At 42.8% G+C, this 26,660-nt stretch overlaps 1 protein-coding gene across 1 annotated transcript; it reads right to left on the bottom strand.

The window, feature by feature from the left end:
• Window positions 1–297: 297 nt before the first annotated feature.
• LOC121435577 (transient receptor potential cation channel subfamily V member 5) lies at window positions 298–26,217 on the bottom strand. Its single transcript, XM_041635029.1, has 15 exons — window positions 26,108–26,217; window positions 22,773–22,870; window positions 22,511–22,633; window positions 21,857–21,994; window positions 21,440–21,538; window positions 21,159–21,331; window positions 20,870–21,016; window positions 18,389–18,601; window positions 7,680–7,766; window positions 7,507–7,583; window positions 7,093–7,258; window positions 6,830–6,896; window positions 4,666–4,934; window positions 1,265–1,371; window positions 298–595 (listed from the first exon to the last, which is right to left on the bottom strand). Exons 1-15 carry the CDS (start codon window positions 26,215–26,217, stop codon window positions 298–300), a joined length of 2,172 nt encoding a protein of 723 aa, XP_041490963.1.
• Window positions 26,218–26,660: the final 443 nt, after the last annotated feature.

The following is a 26,660-nucleotide window of genomic DNA, read 5'->3' on the forward strand; positions in this document are numbered from 1 at the left end:
CAATGTCCCCATCTCATGTCCTCAGCTGCCAGTTTCTCAAGATATGAGCTTTTGAGGAACCCATAAGGTATATGCAACAATTGATGCCCACTGCCCATCTCTACAAATGCTGAGATGTGAAGGGTTATATATTGTCCCTTAAAGAATAGTCTATATATACCCTCTCACAATTCACAAACATATATGTCAGATTCTTGAAACAGCTCTCTCCCTTTTTCTGTCCTTCTTCCTCCCCACCCTCTCTCCCTTTCCACACCTTGACCCACAAGGGTTACATCTAAAGTAACAGGGTACTCTTTAGAAATGGTAGATCTCCTCTCCATCCCCCTCACCAAGGTCTAGTCCAAGATTCAAATGTCCCAGAGATTTCCGACGGAGAATTTCCCAGCCACGGTGGCTACTGCTGCTCAGGGATGTAGTCCTGGAAAGAGGAGGTGTTTGGAGGACCACAGAGCCTCTAGCTAAAGTACCAATCTCAGTCCCAGAAGGCTGCTTCTCAGATAGCTGCTCCTGCACTTCCTCCTTGTCTGAAGATTTGAAAGCTTCCACATAGCGAAGTACTCGATAAGGATTCTGGTCATGGTGAGACTCAACCCTGCGAGGAAACAGAAAGGACTCATGGGCGGTGGGGAAGGCGGGTCATAGAGAGAAGCAGAGGTGAATGTGGAAGAGAGGACATATCAGGAAGTAAAAGGAGGGGCAGAACAGAAGCAAGGAGAACATCTAGGCCGGAGGGGAATGGGGTGAAAGTAAGGAATTCAGCTCTGGAGAGTAATGGAAGACAGGCTGTGCTGTATGTGGTGACAAGACAGAGGAAAAAATCTTAGAGATCTGAGTGTCATGAGGTTTACAGTATCCAGGTCAAGGGGTACCAGTGAGAGGAGAGGAGACCCAGGTCAGGTGATAAGGGGTTGTATATGGAGAAAGAAGCTAGAGTCAAGGCCACAGTATATTGAAAATGAGGGAAAATGATGTACTGAGTAAACATAAGCAAAACAAATGGACAGCCCATACCCACACCTGAGCATTTACTTGTCTGTGCGCACACCGTTTCACACACCACTGCCCTGTAGTAAACACCAGCTGGCTCTTATTTTCTAACCCCTTCACTCCCCACCCAACACTTCAACTGTCTCTCTCTCTCTCTCTCTCTCTCTCTCTCTCTCAACAACAGACTAATTCAATCCTATGACATTTCCTGGTGGCTCTCCATCTTAGAGAATCCACCTGCAAGTTTCACACACACACACACACTGTCACTCACCGTAGGAACCAGCGTTCTCCAAGCCCATACTCGCAACCGCAGATACCAGATCGAGGCCACAGGAAGCGAGGCATTTTCCTCTCCAGCATCACTGTGGTGGCCACAACCTGGAAGGAGATGAGGTAGCAAAAATGTCTCAGAAAAAGGCACAAGAGACAGAGAGGCAGCAAGGCCACCAAAAAAAAAAAAAAAAAAAAAAAAAAAAAAAAAAAAAAAAAAAAGAAAAAAGAAAGAAAAGAAACAAAAACCAATTTGCTCAAAGAAGACCCTGGAGGCCAGTGGTAAGGGCTACAGTTCATCCATATATAAGCTTGTCTCAGAACCATGCTAACCTGGCTGTCTCATCAAACCAGGACAGAAGATATTTTTAAATAGAACAATGAGTTCAATACTATTATTCATATTCAGAGAAGGTGAGTCATTCAAAACTAATGTGATTTCCTTCTCACCTTTCATAGGAAAACTACAGACCAGGGACATTGACATAAATGACTAAATAGAAGCTGTATGATGTCAGAAATGAAACAAGGAGACTCCAGTTCAGGGACTTGCTAACAAATTAAAAATCCATATCTTAAGAAGGAAAATGTTTGATTAATGTCTGTGTTCTTGGCAAGCAAGTTCCTAGTAGTATGTCCCATACTCTGTCCTATGTCCTGCCCTCATTAGCTAGCTAGATGAAACAGGCACCAGGCTTATCAAATGTGCCTGTGACGCAAAACTGGGAGGGATGTGTACTATGTGGAGTGACAAAAGCAATAGAGAATGATTTCACCAAACCTGAATGCTATTATTCTAAAGTCAACAACACAAAAAATTAACAGAACAAGATGCCAAGGGTTTCCCTTACACTGAAGTAGTTGAACTCAGTCATGTAACAAAAATTCAAGGGTTGTAGCTAATTGTGAACTTAGTGTAGCCAATTGTACAACCAGTTGGGAAACTGACTCCATTTTACAGTTATTGACAGTAAATAGTGTCTCTTCCATAATAAGAACTGCTCTAGCATTATCAGGGTTGGAAACAGGAGATTATTGATGCGAGGAGCTATCAATCCCTAAAATAGCCAGCTCTCTGTGGCATGTCTTTCTGCTCTCCTTCATCACCTTCTCTTGATCCCTGAGTTGTACTAGGTTCTCTGCCACCTTCTTTGCAATCATTTTGTTCTCCTCTAGGTAGCTATTCTTCTTTCCTCTGAAATGAATACTCGAGCTTCTTCTTTATTTACCCTTCCCTTGACTTTTTTAACTCTTGCAACAGAGTGTATCTTTTTCATCTAGAGTATGAGCTAACCACTTTCAGATAACTAGGCAGAGTAGATGGGACTGCACAGTTAGTTGGTTCTTCCTAATAGATTAGAGAAAAGGGAACCTCACCTTCTTCCTTCCACTACTGCCTCCACTATCCAGCACTAGATCTTGTCTTAAGTTCAAAAATAAGCCTTTCACTAATCTTTGTTGCAATCCCATGGAAATCAGAATGGATTGTCTGTGGTCAAGTATGTTTTTCATTTTATCTTTTGAAGTGTTGAGAACTCAACCCCCAGCCTTGGACATGCTAGATGTGATGGCTTGAATGTAACCAGCCCCTATAAGTTCATAAGGAGTGACTTTATTAGGAGATATGGCCTTGCTGGAGTGGATGTGGCCTTGTTGGAAGAAGTGTGTCATTGTGTGGGACTTCTTGGTTTCCTTTGCTCAAGCTTCACTTAGTAAGACATTCAGATCACTTCCTGTTGCCTGGAGGTCAAGATGAAGGACTGTCAGTTCCTTCCCAGCACCACGTCTGCCTGCACACCACCATGCCACACCCTGATGAAACTGGACTAAACCACTGAAATCCTAAGTCACCCCATTGAAATGCTTTTCCTTTATAAGAGTTGCCACGGTCATGATGTCTCTTCATAGCAACAGAGACCCTAACTAAAACACTGGGCAAGCAAAGCCACTACCCAGCTACATCTCCAGCCAAAGACTTTCTTTTAAAGCCTGCATTGTTGTACAATGTCAGAGTCAGTGGACGCAATTTGAATGGGACCTTTAAGAAGTTTGTACCCAACCCCATTCCCTCAGGTGCTCCAACTTCTTAGAAGCTGTCAACATGGTGTGATTTATCCTAGAAAAGGGAGTCAGGCTGAATGGATAGAACAGAAAACTGATGGGTTGTGTAAGGTAGAAACTGAATTCTAGACATATGTCCAAATCTAGTTTGGTATTTTAAACTTCCCAGTCATGAGGATCAGCTCATCCATCTCCAGTTCTTTAAAAAAAAATCCTGTTTGAGTTTGGTTTATTTCTCTTTGTGGTCATGCTCTCTCATTGATATGAGCCCTGACTGGTACCCTTTCCACTATTCTCCTCAGCTAGCTAGTCCTACCCACCTTTACTGGCCATCTTCAATATTTCTCCCCAATACAAGCATTTCTTAACATTCTGCTTCAATTTCTCAGCTGCCTCTCTTCTTAGCCTGATGTACTTCTCTGCAGCAATTTTACTTCTTTGAGTTTTCTGCCGCCCGTGAAGTGATTTACTTAGTGTCTGTCTGTTCCATAGCTTGGCGCTTCAGTTGGAGGACCTATTATGTCTGTGATGCCTGTGCGTGTGTGCCAGCTCCTAGACACTTCCCTACATATAACAGGCTTTTGAGGACTATTGCTACATACCAACCATGCAATTATGTGAAGGGTAAACATTGGTTCTATTCAAATATTTATATAGTACTTATGTGGAAAGATATGTGCTCTCTAATACACAGGAGGAAACAGTCTGAAGTTGAAGAGTGGAGTAATAGCATCAAGGGTTTTAGTTCACCATAATGTGGATGCTTCTAATAATAAACTTTTCACAACATGAAAAACTCCTATTCTCTGAAACCTTACTCAAATATACAAAATAATAAGGTCATGATTAGACTAAAGAATATACTGACTGCATTCTCACACTGATATATAATTATGCTGAGAAGCAGCTCAATTACTTAGTGATCTTTGGAACACATAGCTTCTAACTCTGGTATTTGATTAGCTTATTGTGCTACAAAGAAAAGATAAAATAGGGATTTGGGGATTTATAGACTCTAATAGAAGAGGAGGTCTAAATTTAAGAACTACATTATATAAAAACAAAACAAAATATTCTTGCTCTCTGTGGATTCGAAGACTCCTGAATCCACTTTTTACCTGTAATAAATAGACCAACTCCATGATTATATCCTCCATTCTATCATTCTCTGTCCCCTCCATCCTTCTACAGGTACTTTAGGGTTATACAAATGGAATGGAAATGATAGCCCTCTGGGGCTGTTCTGGGACTCCACTAAGAGTGGTTCACAATAAACACCTCTTACTGCAATGTTTCACTCCCATTCCTGCCCCTTTGTGAGACCAACAGCAGTAGACTCACCTGTGCCCTCCAGAGTTCATCCCTTTCCTGGGCCACTCGCCAATGGGTGTCACCCATCATGGCAATGAACAAGTTGAGCATGAGCAGTGTGGCAATGATGGCGAAAGCAGAATAGGTGAGGCTGTACATGAAGGGTAGATCCACACTGTAATTGGCAGGGCCATCAATGATGGTGAGGAAGAGCTCAAAGGTGCTTAAGAGTGCTGTGGGGTAGTTGGAGAATTCCCCCAGGTTGTCTGGATCCTCTGTCTGGAAAATGATACAGAAGGCTGCTCCGCCCAGGAAGAGGCAGATGGGGAAGGAAATTGTCACAATAAGTATGGACTTGGTTCCCATTAGTTCTGCTTCTGATATATATATATATATATATATATATATATATATATATATATATCAGTTTACACACAAGTACATACCACTATGCATCCACAATACAGTTACCTTAGAACTGTTAAACTTAAGACTCTTGACTAAGTTTACTGTTCTGGGTCATGATAACATTCAACCATTCATCAAAAAGAATTGTATGTGTACATATGTGCATAAATTGCCTAGCAGATTATTATCTTTTGGAAAACCAAATATTTGAAAGGTAAGTTATTAAAAGAATGTATTGAATCTCCAATAATACCAAAGAACAGATCATGTGATAAGGCTAAAGGGAGAGCTCTTTTTAGGCTCTTTTGACTTCCAGACAAATTTCTCTGAGATTTGCTAGGTGAGCTTTGACCATCATGGAGAAGCTGTCTCATTGATGTGCAGCCTACCTCATGGCAGGCAGTTCTGGGTCCTTACAACACCCTGAGGTCCTTTAAATGGCGTCTTTTCTGAATGGGATACAGAGGTGTGTGGCAAGGTGATTCCAAGAGCATATAAAAGAGTCTGTATGAAATATATGCTTCCTTCAGAAAAACCACAAGTGCAGAATGACCATTTGGAGGAACAGAGGTATAGGACATCCTTAGGAATCAACTGCTGTTCTAATCGCAGTCTACCTATGGGTAAGGAAATTTGGGGTATGGACAAGGAAGAAAACTTACACCAGGCCTCACAGGATATAATACGCTATAGAATACTCTATACAGATAAATCCTTTCACACTTAAGTTGTGTGTATGTGTGTGTGTGTGTGTGTGTGTGCGCGTGTGTGTGTGCGTGTGCGTATGTCTATTCATTCTCTTATCTATCATTTTGTGGAAAACCTCATTGAACAGAGCATTCTCTAGCGATAGTGATAGGGTTCTGTAGCAATGAGGGGGCATGGTTCTTCAGAAATCATTTTTCCTGTGCACCCTCTTCTCATGGGTAACCAGTTAGAGACACAGAAGACTGAGTCAGAATCGCAAGTTTTTCATGAATCAAACCTGGGCCTTCTTCCTGTGAATATGAACTTTCTTGTGCCTGCCAATGCTCCCTCTATTCTCTCTGGTGGCCTTTTCTTCCTGTTCTGCACCTCCTCTGCTTGTTGGTCCTCCCTACTGACCCTGTATGTCCTCATTCTCTCAGCCTCTCATCACGGCTCTTCTCTGTCTCCATTCTCTCCCATGTCTCAGGCTCTCCAAACTCTTATTATGTACTTTCGTTTTACAACCTTTTCCTTTTCTTCATATATTTTTTTAGGGGAGCTAGATTTTATTTGACTGAGAATCCCAGGTTACATTCCATCAGTGTGGGGAAACCAAGGCAGGAACTCAAAACAGCTGCTCACATCACATCCAGTCAAGAGCAGAGAGAGAAACAAATGCATGTGTGTGTCTGCTCAGCTTCACTCCTTTCCTTCATCCCTTATATGACTACATATTGAAGGAGGGAACTTTCTGTTTTATAGCATGACTTTTATCTCTTCTCCTGCACTATAAATATAGCAAAGTTCAACGTGACATTGCTCATATTTCCCTGATAATATTTAAAATAGTTACAACTCTTCAGTGTCCGATGTCCCTCCAATAGTCTTTGAAGGGGCTTGTGGCTCAGTTAGCTGACTTGAATCTTGATGGCTCAGAATGTATGAGTCCACCTTCCAGGCCAACCAACCTGGGTGGTCCCTTTCAATAAACAAAGGTATGTTTTTAGACCCACTCCAATAGGAAGCAACGGCAATGAAGCCAAGTGACAGTGAGAACTGAGAAGATCTGCATCTCACAGTCTAGAAGCAGTGCTCTTACCTGAGGCAAATCCTAGGATGACCATTGCCATCAGCCAGCAGAAGCGCAGTAGGTCTCCAAAAATCATCTACAGGAAGCAAAGAAGAAAGTTGGAGAGACTCTTTCTCCATGCCTCTGAGCAGCTGTTGCCAGCAGACCTGAGTGTCCCGGTGCTGCCTCCAGGTAGGCTCTAGCAGCATTTCTCTTTGCAGCTTTCCCCACCCTTCCACCTGTGAACGAAGGTCCTGTATCCTAATCAGAGCAAGGTTTGGTAAAGCACTGACCTTCTGAATCATGATTGTGAAGGGGCCCAGCATCTGGAATCCACGGGCAAAGTACATGACACTACACCAGCCCAGCACCAGGGCCATGGATATGGGCACTGCCTCCCCATTCATACTGGTCAGCCTCATCACCATGGTCACCAGCACAAGGGAGGCATAGGTAATGCTGCAGTAAGAACAGAAATCAAAAAGTGAGGTATGAGCTGGGAATATTTTGAATCTACTGTAACATGATGGTGACTTAGCTAGCACCTACACATTCATTAAGCTAAGTCTTAACAGCTAAAACATAAATCCAAAGATGCAAATTCACTGGGCAGAAATCTCTGATATATAGACCTTAGCAAGTGAACTAGAGAACTTGAAGATTCTAGTAAGTGGAGGCAGGGTCTGAAAAAGGAAGAAGACACTCACATGATGACATGGAATGGCCCCCCGAGAATTGTCTGTCCAAAGTAGCGAGAGGCGCCGACTCTGACGATGTCTGGGATCTAGGGAAAGATGATAAAGCAAAAAGAAAATACAGAATGCAATTCAACATGGGACCTAGGTGGATTGCTTTTATCCCAGACTCCCCAGAAACTCACCTCTAGAAGCAGAATAACCACAGCCCCAGTGACTGTCACCAGCTCCCCGACCAGCCGGATATTATCTTGGTAAGTCACATATGCTTCCTATGGAAGGTAATCAGGACAAGAAACATTTCCTAATGTAAAGAGTTGTAACCTTTGGCCTACTTTCTAAAGCTATCAAGATGTGACCAAGAAAAGGAAGAGCTCTTTCCATCACTATCACCTCCACCCTATTGTAACTTCCACTCTATTTTGTGACCAGGACATGAGATTACATGTCCAAGATTTTCTTATAATGTTATATGCTAGTGACTAGGTTTATTCCATGGCAATGCTTCCTCCTTTATATGTGTTGTGAGTTATGATTTGGAAATCATAATGCATCGAGCAGCTAAGAGAACCTTTCAAATCACCAAAATGACCAAATGGAATACTGGGCATGGTGGTAAATACCTGCAGTTCCAGCATTCAAGAGACCGAGATAGAACAACAGAACACGAAGGCAAGGCCAGCTTGGGCTGCATAGTGAAACCTTAATGACAAAATTAAAACAGACAAAACAACAAAGCATGCCAAGTGAGTAAGTGAGCATAGAAGATAGGGATGATGGCTTCTGCCGTGGAAAGAATCCAATTGCTCCAACTTCACTGTGGCTCACACCCACTTTTAAGACAACATAAGCTTATCTCCGAATTCAGGGGCCATTATGGGTCCCAAACTTGATAAATCTAAGGAGACCTTGCAACAGTGAAAATATTTGAACTCATGGCTTCTCATCCGGAAGATGGAAACTCTACTGCTTTACCTCCTGCAGATAATGTGAAGGTCACATAGGTGGAGTGCCTTTGGAGTATACTTTAAACCATAAAAAGCCCTAGAAATATTTATTGTAGTTTCACTGATTTGGTAATACAGAATAGAATAGAAATAGGGCTACATATGGATTTTAGTTTTCTGGAAAGGCCCTGATTATCCTGAGAAGTCAAGGTGTTTCTGGGGTCAATGTGGGATGAAGGCCATCCTATTTCAACGACCTGCAGATTTGATGATGAAATGCTTCATCTATGACCCTTACCTACTGAGAAGTCATGACCTCATTCAAGAATACAAGGAAGTTTTTGGAGTGCTTTTTGGGGAAAAAAGTCATATATAGACAAAAATATATGCCCTTTCATATACATAAAGTGTATATATTATATATACATATAGTATATATGTAATATATAGTATATATATTATATATATAATCCAACATAGAATTATATATCTAAGTCCAGAAAATGAGAGCACCTCTGGGGCTGCTCCAGAGTTCATTGCTTGCTGGTTATTTGTTTTCTTTGTTTATTTTATCCTCAGTCCTTGCAGCTCTATGAGCTCTCTTCCTTCTCCACTGAAATTCAGTTCACAGACTGTGTCCTTTTATTATTGATTGCCTCAATCATAGCTATCTTTCTGTAAAGCATGCCAAATCATTTTTAGACAGTGTAGGTAAGTGGAAAAATAAATAGTAAACATATTAAGTCATTTAGAAATAACTTTAAATGCAGAAATTAGACAAGTGAATCTGAGTTTGAACAAAATTGTCAAATGTCTTTTTAAAACTATATATCTTGGTGAATGACTCAAGATCAGGGGTTCTCATTCTTTTTAATTCTATGACCTTTAATATAGTGCCTCACGTTGTGGGGACCCCCAACCATAAAAATATTTTCGTTGCTACTTCATAACTGTAACTTTGCTACTACTATGAATTGAAATGTAAATATCTGATATGCAGGATGTACCATGGTCTGATGTGATCCCTGCAAAAGGGTCATTTGATCCCCTCAAAGGGGTTGTGACCCACAGTTTCAGAACCACTGTTCCAGACAATGCCATCAACCTTTTCTTGTTTCAGTTAAGAAGAGAAACTGAGCAAAGTCTGGTAGTAAAAGTTTGTAATCCCAGCAGCCCAGATCTTGAGGTAGAAAGATTGTGAGTTAAAGGCCAAATCCCAGCAACTGAGAGGTGGATTCAAGAGAGTCTGGAGTTCAAGCCCATTGTTTGAACATGTAACTGACATATTTGAGTCCGACCTGGACAAAGGTAGACCTTGTTTGGAAAGGAGGGGAGCAGAAGATAGAAGATGGCCTAGAAAACTCTGTGATGATCAGAGTGCCCCTAGAGGCCAGGGAAGCAATGACAGCACCTATGCTTTAGATAAAAAATAGGGAACTTGTAGGCAAACCATAACCAATCTCTCTTGCTAGGCTCCCCACCCAACTCCATCAGCCCTTCTCTTCCTGTTCTGCAGATTCCTTTACATGGAGGCGTTACCCCGCACAAATCCACCAGTCAGACAGGCATTCAGAAACTGTACGCTTTTGCTCGAGTATTTTGATGCAGGTATTATATATGGCCCCTCCCTTAAATCAGGCTGTGGAGTATGGGGTCTTCTGTGAGCTTACTTCTTTCTGTTCTTCAATACCAGTAAACAAAATAGTGGGTTTTTTTGTCTTTAAAAAAAACCCTATTTTCTGTGTGTGTGTGTGTGTGTGTGTGTGTGTGTGTGTGTGTGTGTGCGTGTATGTGAAATGTGTCATAGTAATAACGGTTTCAGGCACTTAAAGCATTGGCCCTTGATTGTAGTGTCTCATACTGACAAATTTCTTTTTGTTTAGAATAGTTATTGTTACAGCGTTAAGAAAATGGGTCATTTTTTTTAAAGATGCAGAGACCTTGGATTTCATTGACACATCCTTGCTGTCTCAGGAAGATACTGCCCCTCTTAATCAACTATCCTAAGCTTCCCTAGAACTAAGCCTAAACAAATAATGAATTTACCTTTTTAAGCTTTAGAATTTTATTCTTTAGGAATTGTTCTCAAGACATTGTGCTTAAATAGAACAGTTAATTCACAGTTCTTTAGATGTGTTGTTCTTCAAGGAAAGGTTCGGGGATCAAGGTCATGTATAGTAAACCGTGTTTAAGTTAGCACAGCCACTCAGTCTCAACCCTGTTCATTGCACCACTGCATTCTTACAATGCTTCCTTTTCTTTCATTTCATGGGACCTAACGCCTTCAGGCAAACACACTGCTGTCTATCATCTTCTTTACCCTGCATCTCTCTAGTCCAATCCCCTTCAAGTTTCAAGATTCATCTTTTGGAAATGTGAACATTATCACGTGACTTCTGTTTCATGCCTTTCCTAGCTGTCCAGTGCCTTAGGATAAAAGCACAGATGGACTAAGAGAGTGTTCCCTAAATACTTATTCCAGTAGAAAGTTGCTACATAGTGTCTGGACAGGATTAACATACTGAGTTAAAAGAAGGTGCTCCTCCTAGAAAGGGTAAAACCTGGTTGATATCCTGAGATGAGACATGAAGGGGAAAGACCAAAAGCTATAGGCCAAGAGGCAACTGATGTTTTGTTTGATTTGATTCTTTTTGTTTGTTTTTGTTTTTGTTTTTCCTGAGACAAGGTCTTATTATGGTAACCCTTGGCTGGTCTGGAACACATTGTGTAGATCAGGTTAGCCTTAAGTTCACGGTGGTCCTTCTGCCTCTACCCACTGAACACTAGAATTCCAGGTGTGTGTCATCACACACAGCACTGTCCTTTGATTTTTGAAATTGTGTGTATTTGTGCTTTTAATCAAAATTCATTGTGAGGGAAGAATCAAATATAAAACCTAGATTAACTAACGTGGTTTACAAACTCACTGTTCTATCCTTGGTCTTGTGTTCTTATGCTGTGTGTGGACTGAAGATAGACCAATGGGATCCTGATAGATAGACCAATGGGATCCTGATAGATAGACCAATGGGATCCTGATAACCAGGTCTTAAAGAACGATGTACTTTTTTCTTAAGAAACCTCTGACACCACATCTGTCTAGTACACCGTTCCTCGTGCTTCAGGATTCAGGTCAGGGCAACATTTGTCTGGGTTCTCCTTTAATGCCCTTCTGCAGCTAGCTCCCATGTGCCCCCTGTGGGCAGCTGGTGTTGCCCTGATTCATAGGCTGCATCTTGAGCACTGAAGTGTTGTGTGCTCAGATCTCTTTGAGCGCCCTGAGGATATTAGCATTTCACTCCTATTTTTTTTTTATCCAGGGTTTACAGCAGTGTGGGAAAGTATTCATTCAGCAAGAAAGTCAAGAAGGAAGGGGGCCTGCAGAAACATCAGAGAGACAGCTTTCTCTGAAAGCTGCAGACTGAAGAGGGAAATAAATCAGTAAGTGGGGACGGAGAAATCTATTTGGAAGTAAACCAATTGAAAAGATGGCACCTGACTGAGTTCTTCTGAGACTACCAGCATCCTTGGTCAAGGTCACCTGAAACCTAACAGACACTCCACTCTACTCCTCTGGAAGTAAGTATTTCCTACAAATAACCAGAATTTTCGTCATGGCCACATGGCTTCGAATTTTAAGAATTCTTAACAGACCGGAATTTTAGGAGTTGTCATAACCTGGAATTTAATTGTTATCCATAACCAGATCCCTGGTCACTCGCATCTCATTGACCAGCTTGTCCTAATGAGTGACTGTCCTGGGTAAAACACTCAGGCAAGGGTACAGCAGAGCATGAAGCAGCAGTGAGGTAAGCATTGTGTGCGCACTGTGTGGGGAAAGGTGAGCAGTACTACCTGTCCCAGAGCACAAAAAAATCCTACCTCAAGCTTTGGATTCCTCCCCACCTCCCCCCAGATCAGACCCGCAAAGGGCCCCACTGACCGTTGGTGGAGGATTGCTCTGATTTTTCTGAATTGAACAGAGAGCTTCCTGAACAGGACGGTCAAATGTTTATAGGCAAGTGTTTACCACAACCCAAAGGCAAAGCAGGATCTCAGGAGAGTTTAGGTCCCCTCATTGTTTTTCTTTAAGAAGACCTACAGGTTTTCATTGTTTGTATTCTGTATTCCATATCTAGTGGTAAGGACTGCTGGCCTCAGGAGAGCATGACCCTGTTCCCCAGGAAATGTCATCCCCTCAGTTTATGACCCTGCCTCAGGAAGGTTGATTGGGAAATTTTTTCTCTTCTAGGAAGTCATTAAGTAACAGCGACCACTCCTTTGTTAGTTTTCCTCCTAAGGTTTGGCCCCCCACCTTCACCGTTTTGTTTCACTTTGTTCTGATATGCTTAGCTTTTTCATTTGACACAGAATCTCACTATATAACCCACAATCTTGGCTCACCCTGGCAAGTGCTGTCCAACATCCTTTCCCTTAGCCCTTTGCCCATTACCGAGTCATCTTCATTTGTCCTTAGCTCTGCATTTCAAGTGTGTGGAACTGCGGAATTGCCTGAGAACTTTAAATTGTAAACAAGCAGTCTGTCTATGTGTCTAAAGAACTACAGAAATTAGCCCCAGAAGGTTAAGATCCATTTCAATATTTTGATCAGAAAATAAGTAAAGGAGGGGTGCTCTGGATGATGCAGACTCCATGTAGCATGAAAGATGTCACCCAACACATAGTCTTCTTGCCCCGCACACTACACATTTTCGTAAAATCTTGTACCTGAGCAACTGCAGAGAAGGTTTTGAGATCAACACCTCTCTCATTTTCCAACACTGAATAAAACTGATTTCTAAGTTGGTCTAAGACCAATTACCCATTTCCAAAGAAGTATGATTTACTCTCTATCTCATAGGCTAATTACATAAAAATAATAGTGGTGATTACGAAAACCGGAGATCAGAGAGTAGCTCAGAAGCTGGGAGTGGGAGGTATTCCATATCTGATCTTCTTCCCTCACTTAAGGTATGCTCACTTTTACAATATTTCTATATAAAAAGTGAGGGTGGTGGACCTGAGCTAGTTCAAAGCCTAGAGGTTGTCTGGAACATGCAATGCATCTACAAAGAAAAAAATAAACCTTAGGAGATAGAATATGACTCGAAAGCAGGAAATTGCCCGTTTCTGTAGTTATAATTCATGGTTCTAAGATGATAGGTGCTTGAAGTCTACTAGTGCCTACACTACCTTTACCAACCAAATGTCTTTGTCAAAGTGCTTAATATCTTTTAGATTTGTAGCCACCACTGTTTCAATGGTGCTCATCTTATTTATGAGTAAGAGGAACTTTAAATGATAAAATGCTTTGACGTATAAAAGGCAATCTACAAAACCACATCATCTTTACCTGTAGCTTATTAAAAATGAAACATTATGATCCTACCCCAGCTTTACTGCCAGAAACGTCAGGTGAGCTTAACAGGGTCTCTAAAGCTTGACGAGTGTGTTCAGGGTACATATAGTAAGTACTTGGGAGAGGATATTTTTATCTCCCGGGCTCCCTCTTTCTCTTTTCTTCCCTCGGCTTTAATTGGGATGCTTCTTCCACAGGGAGCTGATTGGGAGCCTTGAACAAGGAATTGTACAGAATTGGAGATCAGGTGGGTTTTTATAGGGCTATGGTGCCCCGGGGTTGTCTGGAACGTTCCAGAGAGAAGGACATATGGAATAATCATATTGACTATGTCAAATCAATTATTTAAAATAGATAGAAAACCATTTATAACTCCTAAAATTGTTCTCCCTCTCACTGTTCACATTTGTTACAAAGAAATGATGATTTTACCATCATTAAATCTCCTGATGTGAACTCTTCTTCATCACCTCCCTCTGAGATCATTATGCAAATTGACCATTCTCTCTTGCATGGTAAACTATAATAGGCACCTGATTGGTATCCCCATAATATCTGTCTTAGTCATTTCTAGTCTGTTTCCTATCCTAGTACACAATTTGGCACGAGGATTTTTATTAATGCCCATCGTTCTATCCAGCTGGGTTGGGCAAGGCTCTAATCATAGCACTCAGAAGGCAGAGACAGGAGGATGGCCAAGAGTTTGAGGCTTACATAACCTGTGTAGAGAGTAGCAGGCCACTTTGACTGAGTTATTTTCATATTTAAAATTCCAAGCATCCTGTAAATTTGACAGTGAAGATTAACCCCAAATACGTACAGGAACACACCGCACAAACTGGGAAAGATCTGCCTTCACAGCCTCATCGGTGGCAACTTGCTCAGTTCTCTGTGTTTTGATCAGTCTTTTTTTCCTAGACCCTGAAGAGAATTTCCCTGCCTTAGGCTCTGTGTATATGCGTTCTCCTTGCCTAAAAGTCTCTTTTCATTTTGGCCTCAGCTCAGGGCAGAAGATTCTTTATAATCTTTGTTTGTCCCTCAAAGGAACCAGGCTGCTGCTATATGCTATCTTAACACTGTGTCCTTTTTCTTACTCTGGGTAAAATTTTAGTGCTAAGCAACTTGTAACAAAACATATTTATATGCTAATTTTGTTAATGTACATCAATCTACAAATTCTTAAACAAGAATTCTGTCTACATTGTATTTTGTTCAGACGATGGTTGTTGAGTTTCTAGTATCCACACTAGTGTTTAGCATTATTTATTTCATGAAGTATTGAAATATTCCTAAGAAAAGAAAAAAAAAACAACAAAAGAGAACTCGACAGAAATTTTTCTAGGAGATGAAAGGGATAGATAGATAGATAGATAGATAGATAGATAGATAGATAGATTATCTTACTGTATAGCTCTAGTTAGACTATACTCTAGATTAGGTACTTTGTGTATAAAATCAAGCAAGCCACTTGAATGCTGGAAAAAGGGCATGCCTAACCATAACCATGCCCGGTGATAATGGTGGGGATTAGTCAATGTTCTCGTGACAAATAGTACACCAGAAGTCAAAGTAACCCTGTGACTGGAAAGCTAGAAACAAACCTCCAGGATGGAGTCTGGTAGCTCTCAATCCTACCTGAATATCAGTCTCTTGAATTTCTTTAAAAGACCAAAGCCAGGTCTCTACTTCTTAAGTTCTAAAATTTTAGGTCTGGTTTGTAGCACAAGGACTTGTATTTTTCCTAGCTTCCCAAGCCTGTAATGTGTAGTCTTACTTACAAAACACACATCTAAAAAGTGGTACAATTAACTAGCAGTCACCCTACTGTTTAATTTCAGAGTTCACATTAAAATCCAAGAAGCCTAGCTCTCAAACCTCGAACTTCTCAATTACTAGAAAACTCTGTGGTCACTCTGACACACCAACATTTGAGTGGAGCTAAATTAGCTCTACCTTTACATGGCTCAGTTTTTATGCACTTTATGCTGTCTCACAGAAACAGAGGATTTTCCCCCTTTATTCCAAATTTCCAGCGTGCAGCTACTTGATTGTTCACATAAATTCCCACACATGAAACCAGACTAGTTCTTTAAGGTCCTCATGCCCAGTGTTTTCCACAGACCCTAAAAGATCTACAAAGGGAGTCCCAGAGTTACTGAGAGCCCCGTGTCTCCAGCATGACTAGTGTCATTGGCTATTAAGTATTCATTTATTTAAGCAAAAGTTCCCCAAAGTAACTAATTGATCAACAATTGAATTCAAGTCTAGAGAGCATGTTTTTAAACCTTTGTATTTTTGAGGCTTTCATGTAATATACAAATAGAAAAGAGAGAATTTCATATTGTTCAAGGAGTAATGCGATGTGAAAGTAAAATATTCCAAATTATGGTGATAAATTCTCACCCTATCTAAACTGACTTAGAACCAGAATGTTCTAGAAACTCAGATCCAAGGCTTAAAGATTTAACACCAAAGAACAGGGACCATTCATTTATTTATATTGTTATCTAAATCCCTTATTGCTGTATCTTTGAACTTCTTACTCCTTAACCTATTTCCAAGGAAATAATATTTAATAAGAATCTTCTATTTTGTTCAGAATGACTGACTTAAGCAAAAAAGAAAGGAGTAAAGATGTTAAGGAGGAAGAAAGAAGGAATAAGAGAAATGAAAGAAGGACGGCTGGGGCACTTAGCTATAATAATGCTATTTTTAGTCTGGAGGTAAAGGGAAAAGATCTTTCAAACATAATTTAGTCTACCCAGGTCAAAGAAACATGTTTATGCTTAATTCACACTGCCCCAATGAGAAAGACACGTAAGACTTAGTTGTACTTAATTACTCAACATCACCAAAGTGCAGGGAGGGTGGAACCTCATATGTTATTGCCAGTGTGTAATCTCTGTATTGGTGTGAGACAAAGGTTGGGGGAACATATGGGAGGACACAGGGGCAGAGATAATGGGAAATCCTATCTACTCTGTTTGCTCATGGCTATGTTTTCTTCCCCATTGCTAGTCACTTGCTTGAACCTCCTAATTATCATTAGTGTTGCTCTCTTTTTCTTAAACGTCTCTTTGCTTGTATTTGGCCAGAGCTTCCATGCGCAAATGGAGCCATGGGGAGAAATTTTCCTCTGAGCACCTATATCCAGCTCTGATATTCTGGTAGTATCATCATTGTGTTTTGAGATAAAATAATCTCCCTCTTCCTCTCCCTCTCTCTCCTTTCTGTCTGTCTATCTTTCCTTCTCTCCTCTCTTCTTTCTCAGAATAACTTTTACAGTTGCATAATATAGCATATTAAAGTCAAATTAATTATGCATATATCTTATTTCATATCTGAGATGTAATATACATAGTAAAAACATAAATGCAGCTCATTTATTTTATATACATATATTCTGTATACACACAGATATGTGTGTATATATGTAGATAGTAGACATAAAAAAGGAGAGAAAATATAAAAAATTAGAAATAAGAAAGGTGGAATATCTTCACCTAGTTTGAGGTTCTCCTCCCTGTTTGTGTACTACTTTTATCTAAGCCCAAAATTCAAGGTTTTGCTTGTTGATTACACGAAATTTATCTTCTCTTTGAGACAAAATCACTCCCTTTCTTATCTGTGGTGAACTCTTCCCACGGCTGGTCTTTGCACAGACCAGTGGCTCTCAGCCTACCCAATGCTGTGCTCCTCTAATACAGTTCCTGACGTTGTGGTGACCCCAACCATAATATTATTTCATTACTACTTGATAACTATAATTTTGCTACTATTATGAATCATAGTGTAAATATCTGACACACAGGGTGTCTCACAAGTGACCCCTGTGAAAGGGTCATGTGACTGAGAGCCGCTGGTGTAACTGTGACCTCAGCACTCAGTGCTTCCTTAGCTTACACAGTTCTTTCTTTTCTTTCTCTTCTGTCCTTATTTTTTGGGGGGACTATTTTAGGGCACCAGCACAAAAACTTTAGGGTTTCATAGACAAACCCCTCAGATGGTGTTCTACTGGTTGACCACATATTCCAAAGCTTCTTTTCAGAATCTATGCATTTTGTTGGAAGAGAAGGATTTGCTTTATTTGGCATGATTTTTAATCTCTTCTGCACCTTTATTTTTCCATCTTTAGCTCCCTAGAACTCCTCAGGACACCATAAAATGGCAGGTCCTATCGAGGTGATTCATACTCAACTGCTGCTCCCTTCTGAGATCTTTCTATAGAGTCTCCAACAGAGATCTAGACAACCCACTACAGAGAGGAACTGCTTGGTAAATTAAATGGAATTTCTCAAATATGCAAGGTTATAAACACCAAACACTTTTTTAAAAAGTGTGTGTGTGTGTGTGTGTGTGTGTGTGTGTGTAAGAGAGAGAAGAGGGGAATTTTGTAGCTTCTTGGACACTTTTCCTGCTGAGGCTCCATCTGTGCCCTCCTAGCTCCTGTCTAACTCCTACATTAGTAACAAGATGCTGGCAACTTCCTGGGCCTGTGGCCAGTGTCTTTTTTGGAGAGCATCAACATGGTCTCCAACACCATTACACCACACCACCATTCCCTTTCACCCCTTTGCAGAAGATGTACCTGTAATGTTTTCTGTTCCATGATGGTATTATCGCGAGAATATGTGCGGTTGGTGTCACGGAACTTGAGGGGCCGGTAGATACAGCATGTGCTGAAGCAGATCATGTAGAGGATGTAGAGAGCACCCAGGAGGCAGAAGTAAGGCTGTCCGTACTTCCTCCACTTCAGGCTCACCAGCTCCTTCACTGGGGTCTGTTCTAGAATCTGGCGAGCCTGTCAGAAAGAGGACATGGTGATGCAGAGTTGAGTGTAGAGTTGCGATCCAGATGACAGGACATTGCCCAGTCATTCATTCTTTCACAGGCGGCTAGGAATTTCCATTCTGTGCTAGGTTTTGCACTAGTGCTTTGGAGAAGTACTTGCTCACTGTAGTAAACACAGCGCACACAGCAGCACTGAGGCTCCAATAGATGCATAGTAGCCGTGTGACTGAAGGGACATTTAGGCAAGGTTATTCCACAAATAGCAGCAGTCACTCAGAAGGGAAGATCTGAGAAGCCACTGCCCCTTTGCAGGTAAGACATGCTTGGGACTAGGAGAGCATCTGTTGAGACTCATGGATGGAAATGGCCTGAGATTAATAAGCAATAACAAAGGTCGCTGTGCAGACACCCTGTAGACATCACAAGAGGGGGTTTGATTTTTTTCTAAATGTAACAGAAAGAAGTTGGGAATTCTAAGCAGGAAAATAGTTCAGTTTGCACTAGGTATGGTTAGACTGACAAAGAGCAGGACAGGAGACGGTAGGATGTGGTAATAGTATAAGCCAGATGGGATGGCGGCTCTGAGAGAGGTAAACGGCAGGATGCAACGGAGAGAAAGGACAACATGGATGGGATAGGACATCAGAAAAGCCAGGAAGAGGCAAATTCAAAGTAAAACATAAAAGATTGGGGAAATAAGAAAATTTCCCTTGAGAGTGGAGGGAGGAAGAAAGACCGTTTCCAGATACCCTCAACAATCCAGGCAGGAAGCTGAAGGAGTCCCCAACCACAGAATCTATTTTTGCCAGAAAATAGAAAAATCTTGATCTTCAGATGGACGACTGCAAGCAATAAAAGTGGGAGCCAGACAGGTGGTGTTAGAGAAAAGTAGCTGGTGCAGGACACATAAAATCCAGAGGAGAATGCAGGAAAGTAGCTGGTGCAGGACACATAAAATCCAGAGGAGAATGCAGGAAAGTAGCTGGTGCAGACACATAAAATCCAGAGGAGAATGCAGGAAAGTAGCTGGTGCAGGACACATAAAATCCAGAGGAGAATGCAGGTGGCTAATACTTGACATCAAAGAGTATGGGGTGTGGTTGCAGAACCTACATTATCCATAGGCGTCTAAGAAAACATGCTCAAACATTAGGTGCTTCCAGGATTTTCCAGATCCATACAAAGTAGATTTCAATTTTTCTTCTGCTCATTAGTTAAAATAATCTTTCAAGATTTGTGGTTCTAGAAGGGTTCTTAGGAAATTGTTATAGAGCAGAAACAGAAACTCAGTTTGAACCATATCAATAGGTTCCTGAAGATGGAGACCTTTTCTTCACTCTAGACTCTTCCTTTCTGTCCATTTACTCTATTATATCTGACTGTCTTTGTGCTGTTCCATCCCTGGAAAGTTTGATGCAAAACTCAGGGTTTTGTTGTTTGTTTGGGGCTTTTTGTTTGTTTCCCTTCTTCCTAGTGACACACAGCTCCTCCTAGAGTGCCGAGGGGAAGGATACACTTCCTCTCTGAGGACTCCTTCAACTTCCTGTCTGGGTTGTCAAACACATCTTGAAACTCTTCCTCCCTCTACCCTCAAAGGTTAAAAAAACACTTCTGCCTATGGCTTTGTTTTGAATCTGCCTCTTCCTAGGTTTTCGGCTGCCTCCTCACCTCATCTATAATCTTCCCTCCTCTGCATCTGACTGTGGATGTGTTTCATCACATCCAGCCCGAATTGTTCCCACCTGTTTCGCTGCTCCCGTGAACAGTGTGCACCCCCATCATGGAACAGATCAAATTCAACTGCAGTTTATGAGAACAACCCAAATTTAAAGAAGTTGGCTGGAAAGATATATGTTTTTTCCTCATCTGTCCCCTTGGTTTCTTGTGTATTGTCCGGGACAATGCAGCAGGTACTTGACATGCTAAATGATGAAAGGAAGGAAGGTAAAGAAGGAGGGAAGGAGGGAGGAAGGGAGAGAGGGAAGGAGTGAGAAAGAGAGAGAGGGAAGTGATTCCAAGTTAGATTCTTAATCTGAAAGGTTAAAATGAGATAAATAAACAGAGAGAGTAGAGCCCAGAGGGGAAAAGTGATCTCAGAAGATGAGTGTTGGATAATATTTGTACCTATGGAAACTATTTTCTCCTATAGACAGGGTCTCTATCTATGTAAGGCTGTAAGGTATTTTGGGATCAAAGTGTCTCAGTAGATGAAAAAGCAAGCAATATCTCAAGATGTGTTTCTCACATGAAGTTTCTGGAACCATTATGACATCCATACCTCTTTCTTCTTGGAGGAAACCACAAGTTCCAGAAAGGACAACTCCTCTCCCCAGGAGTCAATCTCTGTGATGTCATAGAGGGAAGATGTTAGTGACCCACATGACCACTGGATGTGCTTCCGTTTCTGCATCAGGTGTTGAAACATCTGGCGGAGAAAGCAAAGATTTGAATGGTGAGTGTGTTAGAATATGGTCTAGAGACTCCCTATGGACCAAGTCAATTACCTACACCAGTGATGGGGTAGACAGGGAAAAGTCATTAAGGACAACTTAGGGCATGGGTCTCACCACAGTGTTGCCCTCCACTCCAGCCAGCTTGAACGGGGTGAGTCCCTGGTTGTTGGGCACAAGTTCCAGGGACTTCAGGTGGTCTCCCCCATCATAGGACAACAGCAGGTTGTACATCTGGCAGGCAAAGGTTTTGTTGGGCTGCAAGATGAGTATGTGCAGCACAGTATTTCCTGGGGAAGACAGAGGTTGGTTGGCATCAGGTCCCCTGATGACTCACTCCCTGTCCCCCGTCCTCTCACACCCAGTATCCAGCACTTTCTCCTCATCCCAGCTCTTACCCAGGGAGTCCTGAGCCCGGATGTCAGCTCCATGCTCAATGAGCAACCTGACAATCTCCTCACTGCCCACACAGGCAGCAAAGGACAAAGGGTGCTCTCCTGTGGACACAAAGAGATAGGAGACAGGAGAGAGCAGGATCAGAAGAGGAGAGGGACTTTTGCCCTCTAGCCCAACAACTGCCTCCTCCTCCCATAAGTCAATTTGTGGCTTGGGATCACTTGCCCAGCAGAACCTCAGGGAAATATAGCACAGAATGTTGTGGAGGGAATTGGCTTCTGGTTCTAAGTCCTAGAAAAACTATACCCTCCCAGATTCTCCAAAAAGGGAATGAAGGAAAAGATCCTCCGTAACCTCTCTCCTTTTGTCCAACCCAGCTCTCCATCTCCCCTTTCTCTGAGCTTGGCCCTGGATCTCACCATAGTAGATGAGGTTGTGGGGACTGCGTTGGAAGGCGGAGCCTGTAACTCTGGCAGAGACACTGGCCCCTCTGGCAAGCAGGGCTCGGACCAGGTTCACATTCTGGTTCATGACCGCGATGTGTAGTGCAGTCTGACCTGGCCCAGAGAGAGCTGTGTGTCACGGTTCTGTCTGGGAGCACAACACCCCGTAGCCCTTTACAGAAGTTCCCTGAGTGCTCCTTACACAAAGTTCTGCTGTAGACTGCAGAGTAGCCAGGGACCAAGGGCTCCTGGGTCAGTGCCTCTATTCTTCATCTATTGAGGGATTGCTATACATATGAACAGTCTAAGGTTGCAGAGAAAATGAGAGAGAGAGAAAGAGAGGGAGAGAGGGAAGGAAAGGGGAAAAGGAGAGACAGAGAGACAAAGAGAGAGAGAGAACTATGGAGTTATGGTCTGAGGGACCCTGAGAAACCTAAAGAGAAATATGGAAATATGGAACAACTAAAATGGAACCATGGAAGTTAAAACCCACGATCTAGAGTCTTGTCTTTATCTCAACTCATGAGGCACTTCCACCCTTTCCCTGAGCCCACCCAACACAGAAGCATTTTAGCCCAGCCTACCCACCCACATCAGGTTCAGGTTTGAACTACTGTAAGGCTGCCTCACCTACAAATGGCTCACACAGTGTAGGCTCTGTGACCAGGTATGGAGCTGCCTCCATCAACATAGTAGCGGCCTCCAGATTGTCATAGAGAGCTGCTACATGCAGCGCTGTCTCCCCCAGGGCAGCTGGAATGAAACAAGGCAAGAATACCAAACATTTGCCAGTCTCTCTCAGGGAAGAGGCTCCTGACTCCAGAAACACATCAGGAGCCTCTCCAAGCAGCCCTTTCCAAAGCCACCTCTATCCATGTATCTCAGATCTCACCTCTTTGTCGGAAGTCACAGTTCTGGTCATGCTGAAGTTTCTTAAGTGTGCACAGATCATTTTCCTTGGCTGCTCGGAGCAGTGGAGACTCCCAAATACTGGCAGAAGATGAGTAGAAGTTCATTAGGGATCATCACAGAGAGGCCATGGTCAGAGGAAGCAGAGCCATTCTGTAGGGTGGTCACGGCTCTCACAGTACACAGTAACAAATCAATTTGTTGCTCTTGAGTTATTCATTGGTTTCAAAGGATGAGAAGACACTAAGGCAAGATCTCATTTTAAGGCTACTCTGACTTCCTTTGTGGTTCCTCTCACTGTAATTCCTCCCAGAAAGTGAAGGCTTGTGTGTGGCCTGAGTGTTGGCTGTAAGTGGTTAGAGAGACAGGACAGTTCTTCATATGGTTGAAAACGTTGCACTTAGGACACAGGCTTCAGATTATTCAAGCAGGATTTAACCTGGAAGCCTCCTGGTCTACCAGAAATTACTGTGCAAGTTGCCAACAGACAAAAGCAATCAAGAGTCCTGTCCAGCAGTGACATCTATGAACCACAACACTGACCAGCACGGCAAGGTATCCCTAAAGGTGCCATCGTGACACGCCTATCTTTGCAGTAACCCACAGCTGTCTAATTGGACTTAAGGTTCAATTACCAGGACAGAAATCATGTCTGGTGCTAGAAATAGCCAACCAACTTCATGGGGCCAGTGAGGTCATAGATCTTAGAAGAGAGTCCACTACCACCACTGTGCTAGGTCAGTGGGATTCTTAACAATAGTCTAATAATTATCCTTACACTCACATGTAAGTACAGCTCTCAACTCTCATTAAAGAAGATTTTCCTTACAGCAAATAGAGACCATCACAGAGAAGCCGAACTGGACACCGTGCACAGATCAATGGAACATTGGGATACAAGCCATAATGAATACATCTTCAATACAACTCCTACTCGAAAACACAGAAGAAGAAAAGACGAAAAGATTGCTAGGAACCAGAGAGGGCCACAAAGTCTGCTGTGAAACGGCTGCATAAACAAGACCTGATAAGTGGCAGTATCGATGGACATGTTAACTTGGAATAGAGAAAATATCAGAGTCCGGCCACTAGACAAAGAACTACAGGCAATTACCAACTGCTCAGAGAGGAGCTGCATGAATGCTTGTCTAAGACAACCTGGTTAACCTGAAATCACTTACACACAATGAATGAACGTGGACTCAGCAAGTTATGTGTGTGCTTGTGTGTGTGTGTGTGTGTGTGTGTGTGTGTGTGTGTAAAACAATAATAATTAAAGAAAAAGATCCATCAATTTGGGGGGTATGGGAAAGAAGGGAGGGAGGAAAGGAAAGAAAAAAGTGATATAATCATATTTTAATGAAAACATACTAAATAAAAAATGATGAATAACTTAATTGATAATGAAATATAAGGGGTTATTCCTGAGGAACAAGAGTCTGGGGCGTGCAGTGGGTTTCAGGGTATCCTTGTGGGGGGAAAAAAGGACCTTAGGCCTGATGGACTTCTTCAAAACCACAAAAGTAAGTCAGAACCCTGAAAGAAGATGAGAAGGAGGAGGCATTTCTGTAACATCCCCATGCTTCCAGGTCAGTTAGACTTGCTCTCTGTAGCCAAGGGGAGTTGGTGACTAGCCACTAGAGGACTTTGGCTAGCCTTAGACCTTACAGATTCTGTGAAGCTGTGCCCTGGATTCTTGCATTTGTCCCCTCCCAAGTTCTTACCACTCCTTTGCACGATTGTTCAAATGCATATCTCAGCTATGAACAGAGTGTGCAGGGAGCCCATACGCCACACCTTCCTCCCATACTTAGACCTTAGATGTAAGACTCCAGATACTTTGTTTTCAACCAAAGAGAAATGAGCACTGGGACTCTCAGCTGCTTGAGATGGTCTTACACATGCCCCTGGGTTAATCTTTGAATTTGACTTTGCCTGGATATATGTGGAGTAGGAAATGAAGCCGAAGCCAGTCTTTCTAAACAACACAGTCTAGGCTCCAAAGGCAAATGAGGATCTAGGGATTTGGGGGCCATAGGGAAAGCATAGGAGACAAACAGATGGCTACTTCTTCTTCACGTCTCTCAGTCCCTGATTCTCTTTTTCCATTGTCTCCAGGGAGAAGGAACTTTGTAGTTAAAGAACTGTTTTATCAAGCATAATGCTCCCAGGAGGAGCTTAGAGTCAGAGGTCAGAACCTGCCCTAACTCACCTAAGTTCTTGGTCCCAGTTGAGCCTTGTGGCCCTGACCAGCCCAGAGTGGCTAGGGCTGGATTCCAGAGTTTAACCCCTCTGTCTCGAGGCTACGATATAAAACTCTGTCCATCCTAACCCTTGACCCCCCCCCCCCCCCCGCACCTTTACTTAGGAACATTTCTGAAGCCAAATGAACTCAAAGACTATCCTAGGTGCACTCTAGCGCAAAATGCGGAGAAACCGAAGTTCCCATTGCGTAACCTGGGGAGGAGCTCTGCGAATCAACGGAGTGCTCACAGAACTCAGGGAAAATAACGCAAGACTCCGTGTTCACAATCATTAATACTTTCAAGATGCGGCAAACTGGAAACTGAGCCAAACACAAGAATCTTCTGCAGCAGGCATTCTGCTCTCAGTTCATTCCGTTTGCCAGCCCACTCTCAAGGGGAAGCCAGTCGCACAAACATTCTGGAGCCGGAGCTCACCTGAGGGAGGCTCTCTGGCCCCTTGCCTGGACAGTTTTTCCGACTTCTGGACCTCAGAGCTCATCCCTGCAATGATCTTTCTGGAGATGGGTCAGCAACCCGGGACTAAAGGCCTTTGGTTATCTCCCTGATCTCCGGCAAGCCTGACACATTAAAAGGGAGAACTGAACTCAGCCCTCTGTTCTCACCTGAGCTGCCTTGCTCAGCTGGTCACCTCCAGGCATCAAGCAATTAAACCTCTCCTCCCCCTTTCCCAGGTCATCAGCTTTCATTCTTCTGATGACAACTCCTTGATCAAGCTTTCCTCAAGTCCTCTAAACAAAGACTACTTCAAAACCTTGAAGATTTGATCTCTTCCCCACAAAACCTACTCCCCCTGCAACCTTTTCTGGCTTGGCCTCTCCACCAATTTACCTGTCTTCTACTTTTACGTCTGTATTCAAGGTCTCCGTATAGACAACACCATACCTTCTATTGCCGCTACCATGGGCCAGCTGGCGTTTTATACCAGTGAGACTGGAAGGGGTAAATAATAGGCAAGAGCCTGACACAGAGTTTGAGTGCTGCCTCAGGGGAACGGTTGTGTACACAAGGACTTGAGACCCCGTGCGGTGGCTGGGTACCCTCGGGAGCCTACCTCTTCTGCTGCAGCATGTGAAGCTGATCCAAGTGCTGGCGCCAGTCTTGTTCGCCGAGCCACCATCTGAGAAGTTTCTGGAGTTGGACCCACGGCCCTGTGGCCCCCATGTCTTCTTGCAAGTGCTTGCAACTCGTGCAAAGCTGATGGAAGGAGTCAGTCTGGGATGACAGCTCAGTCTGCTGAGTGGAGACTCAGGTGAATATATCTCCTGTGCCTGTGGTGGGTGGCTGCGGGGTGTGAGTGTGTGGCCTGTGTGCCAAAGAACTAGTTAGCCACCTTGCTGGGAGAAGGGGAGGAGACCCTCCCAGAGATGAGCCTGGGGGCACAAAGCAGTCTGGAGCACGGAGGGGGAAAGGGGAGGGGCATTCTTGGTTCCTGGCAGTGGGCTGGGCAGCTGAGACTGGGAGAGGCTGAGGGGTTGGGACAAGGAATTTGGAGGGAGAACAGGTTAGATAATCATGAAGGGGAAACTGGTACCCTGGGGCGCAGCTCTTAGACAACCGCTAGAGGCTCTTTCTTGACTCCTGACGTCGGAGAGCAGGTACCGAGA

This window comes from Microtus oregoni, unplaced genomic scaffold (genome assembly GCF_018167655.1).
Source record: "Microtus oregoni isolate MIOR12 unplaced genomic scaffold, Mior012 000046F_ref0000063, whole genome shotgun sequence".
In the NCBI taxonomy this organism is placed as follows: domain Eukaryota; kingdom Metazoa; phylum Chordata; class Mammalia; order Rodentia; family Cricetidae; genus Microtus; species Microtus oregoni.

Coding starts and splice junctions, on each gene's coding strand:
- LOC121435577 (XM_041635029.1), bottom strand. CDS start 26,217: ATGGGGGCCACAGGGCCGTGGGTCCAACTCCAGAAACTTCTCAGATGG. Junction 21,995..22,510: donor ACTGTGTGAGCCATTTGTAG/GTGAGGCAGCCT, acceptor TCTCTGGGCCAG/GTCAGACTGCACTACACATC. Junction 18,602..20,869: donor TTTCCTCCAAGAAGAAAGAG/GTATGGATGTCA, acceptor TCTTTCTGACAG/GCTCGCCAGATTCTAGAACA.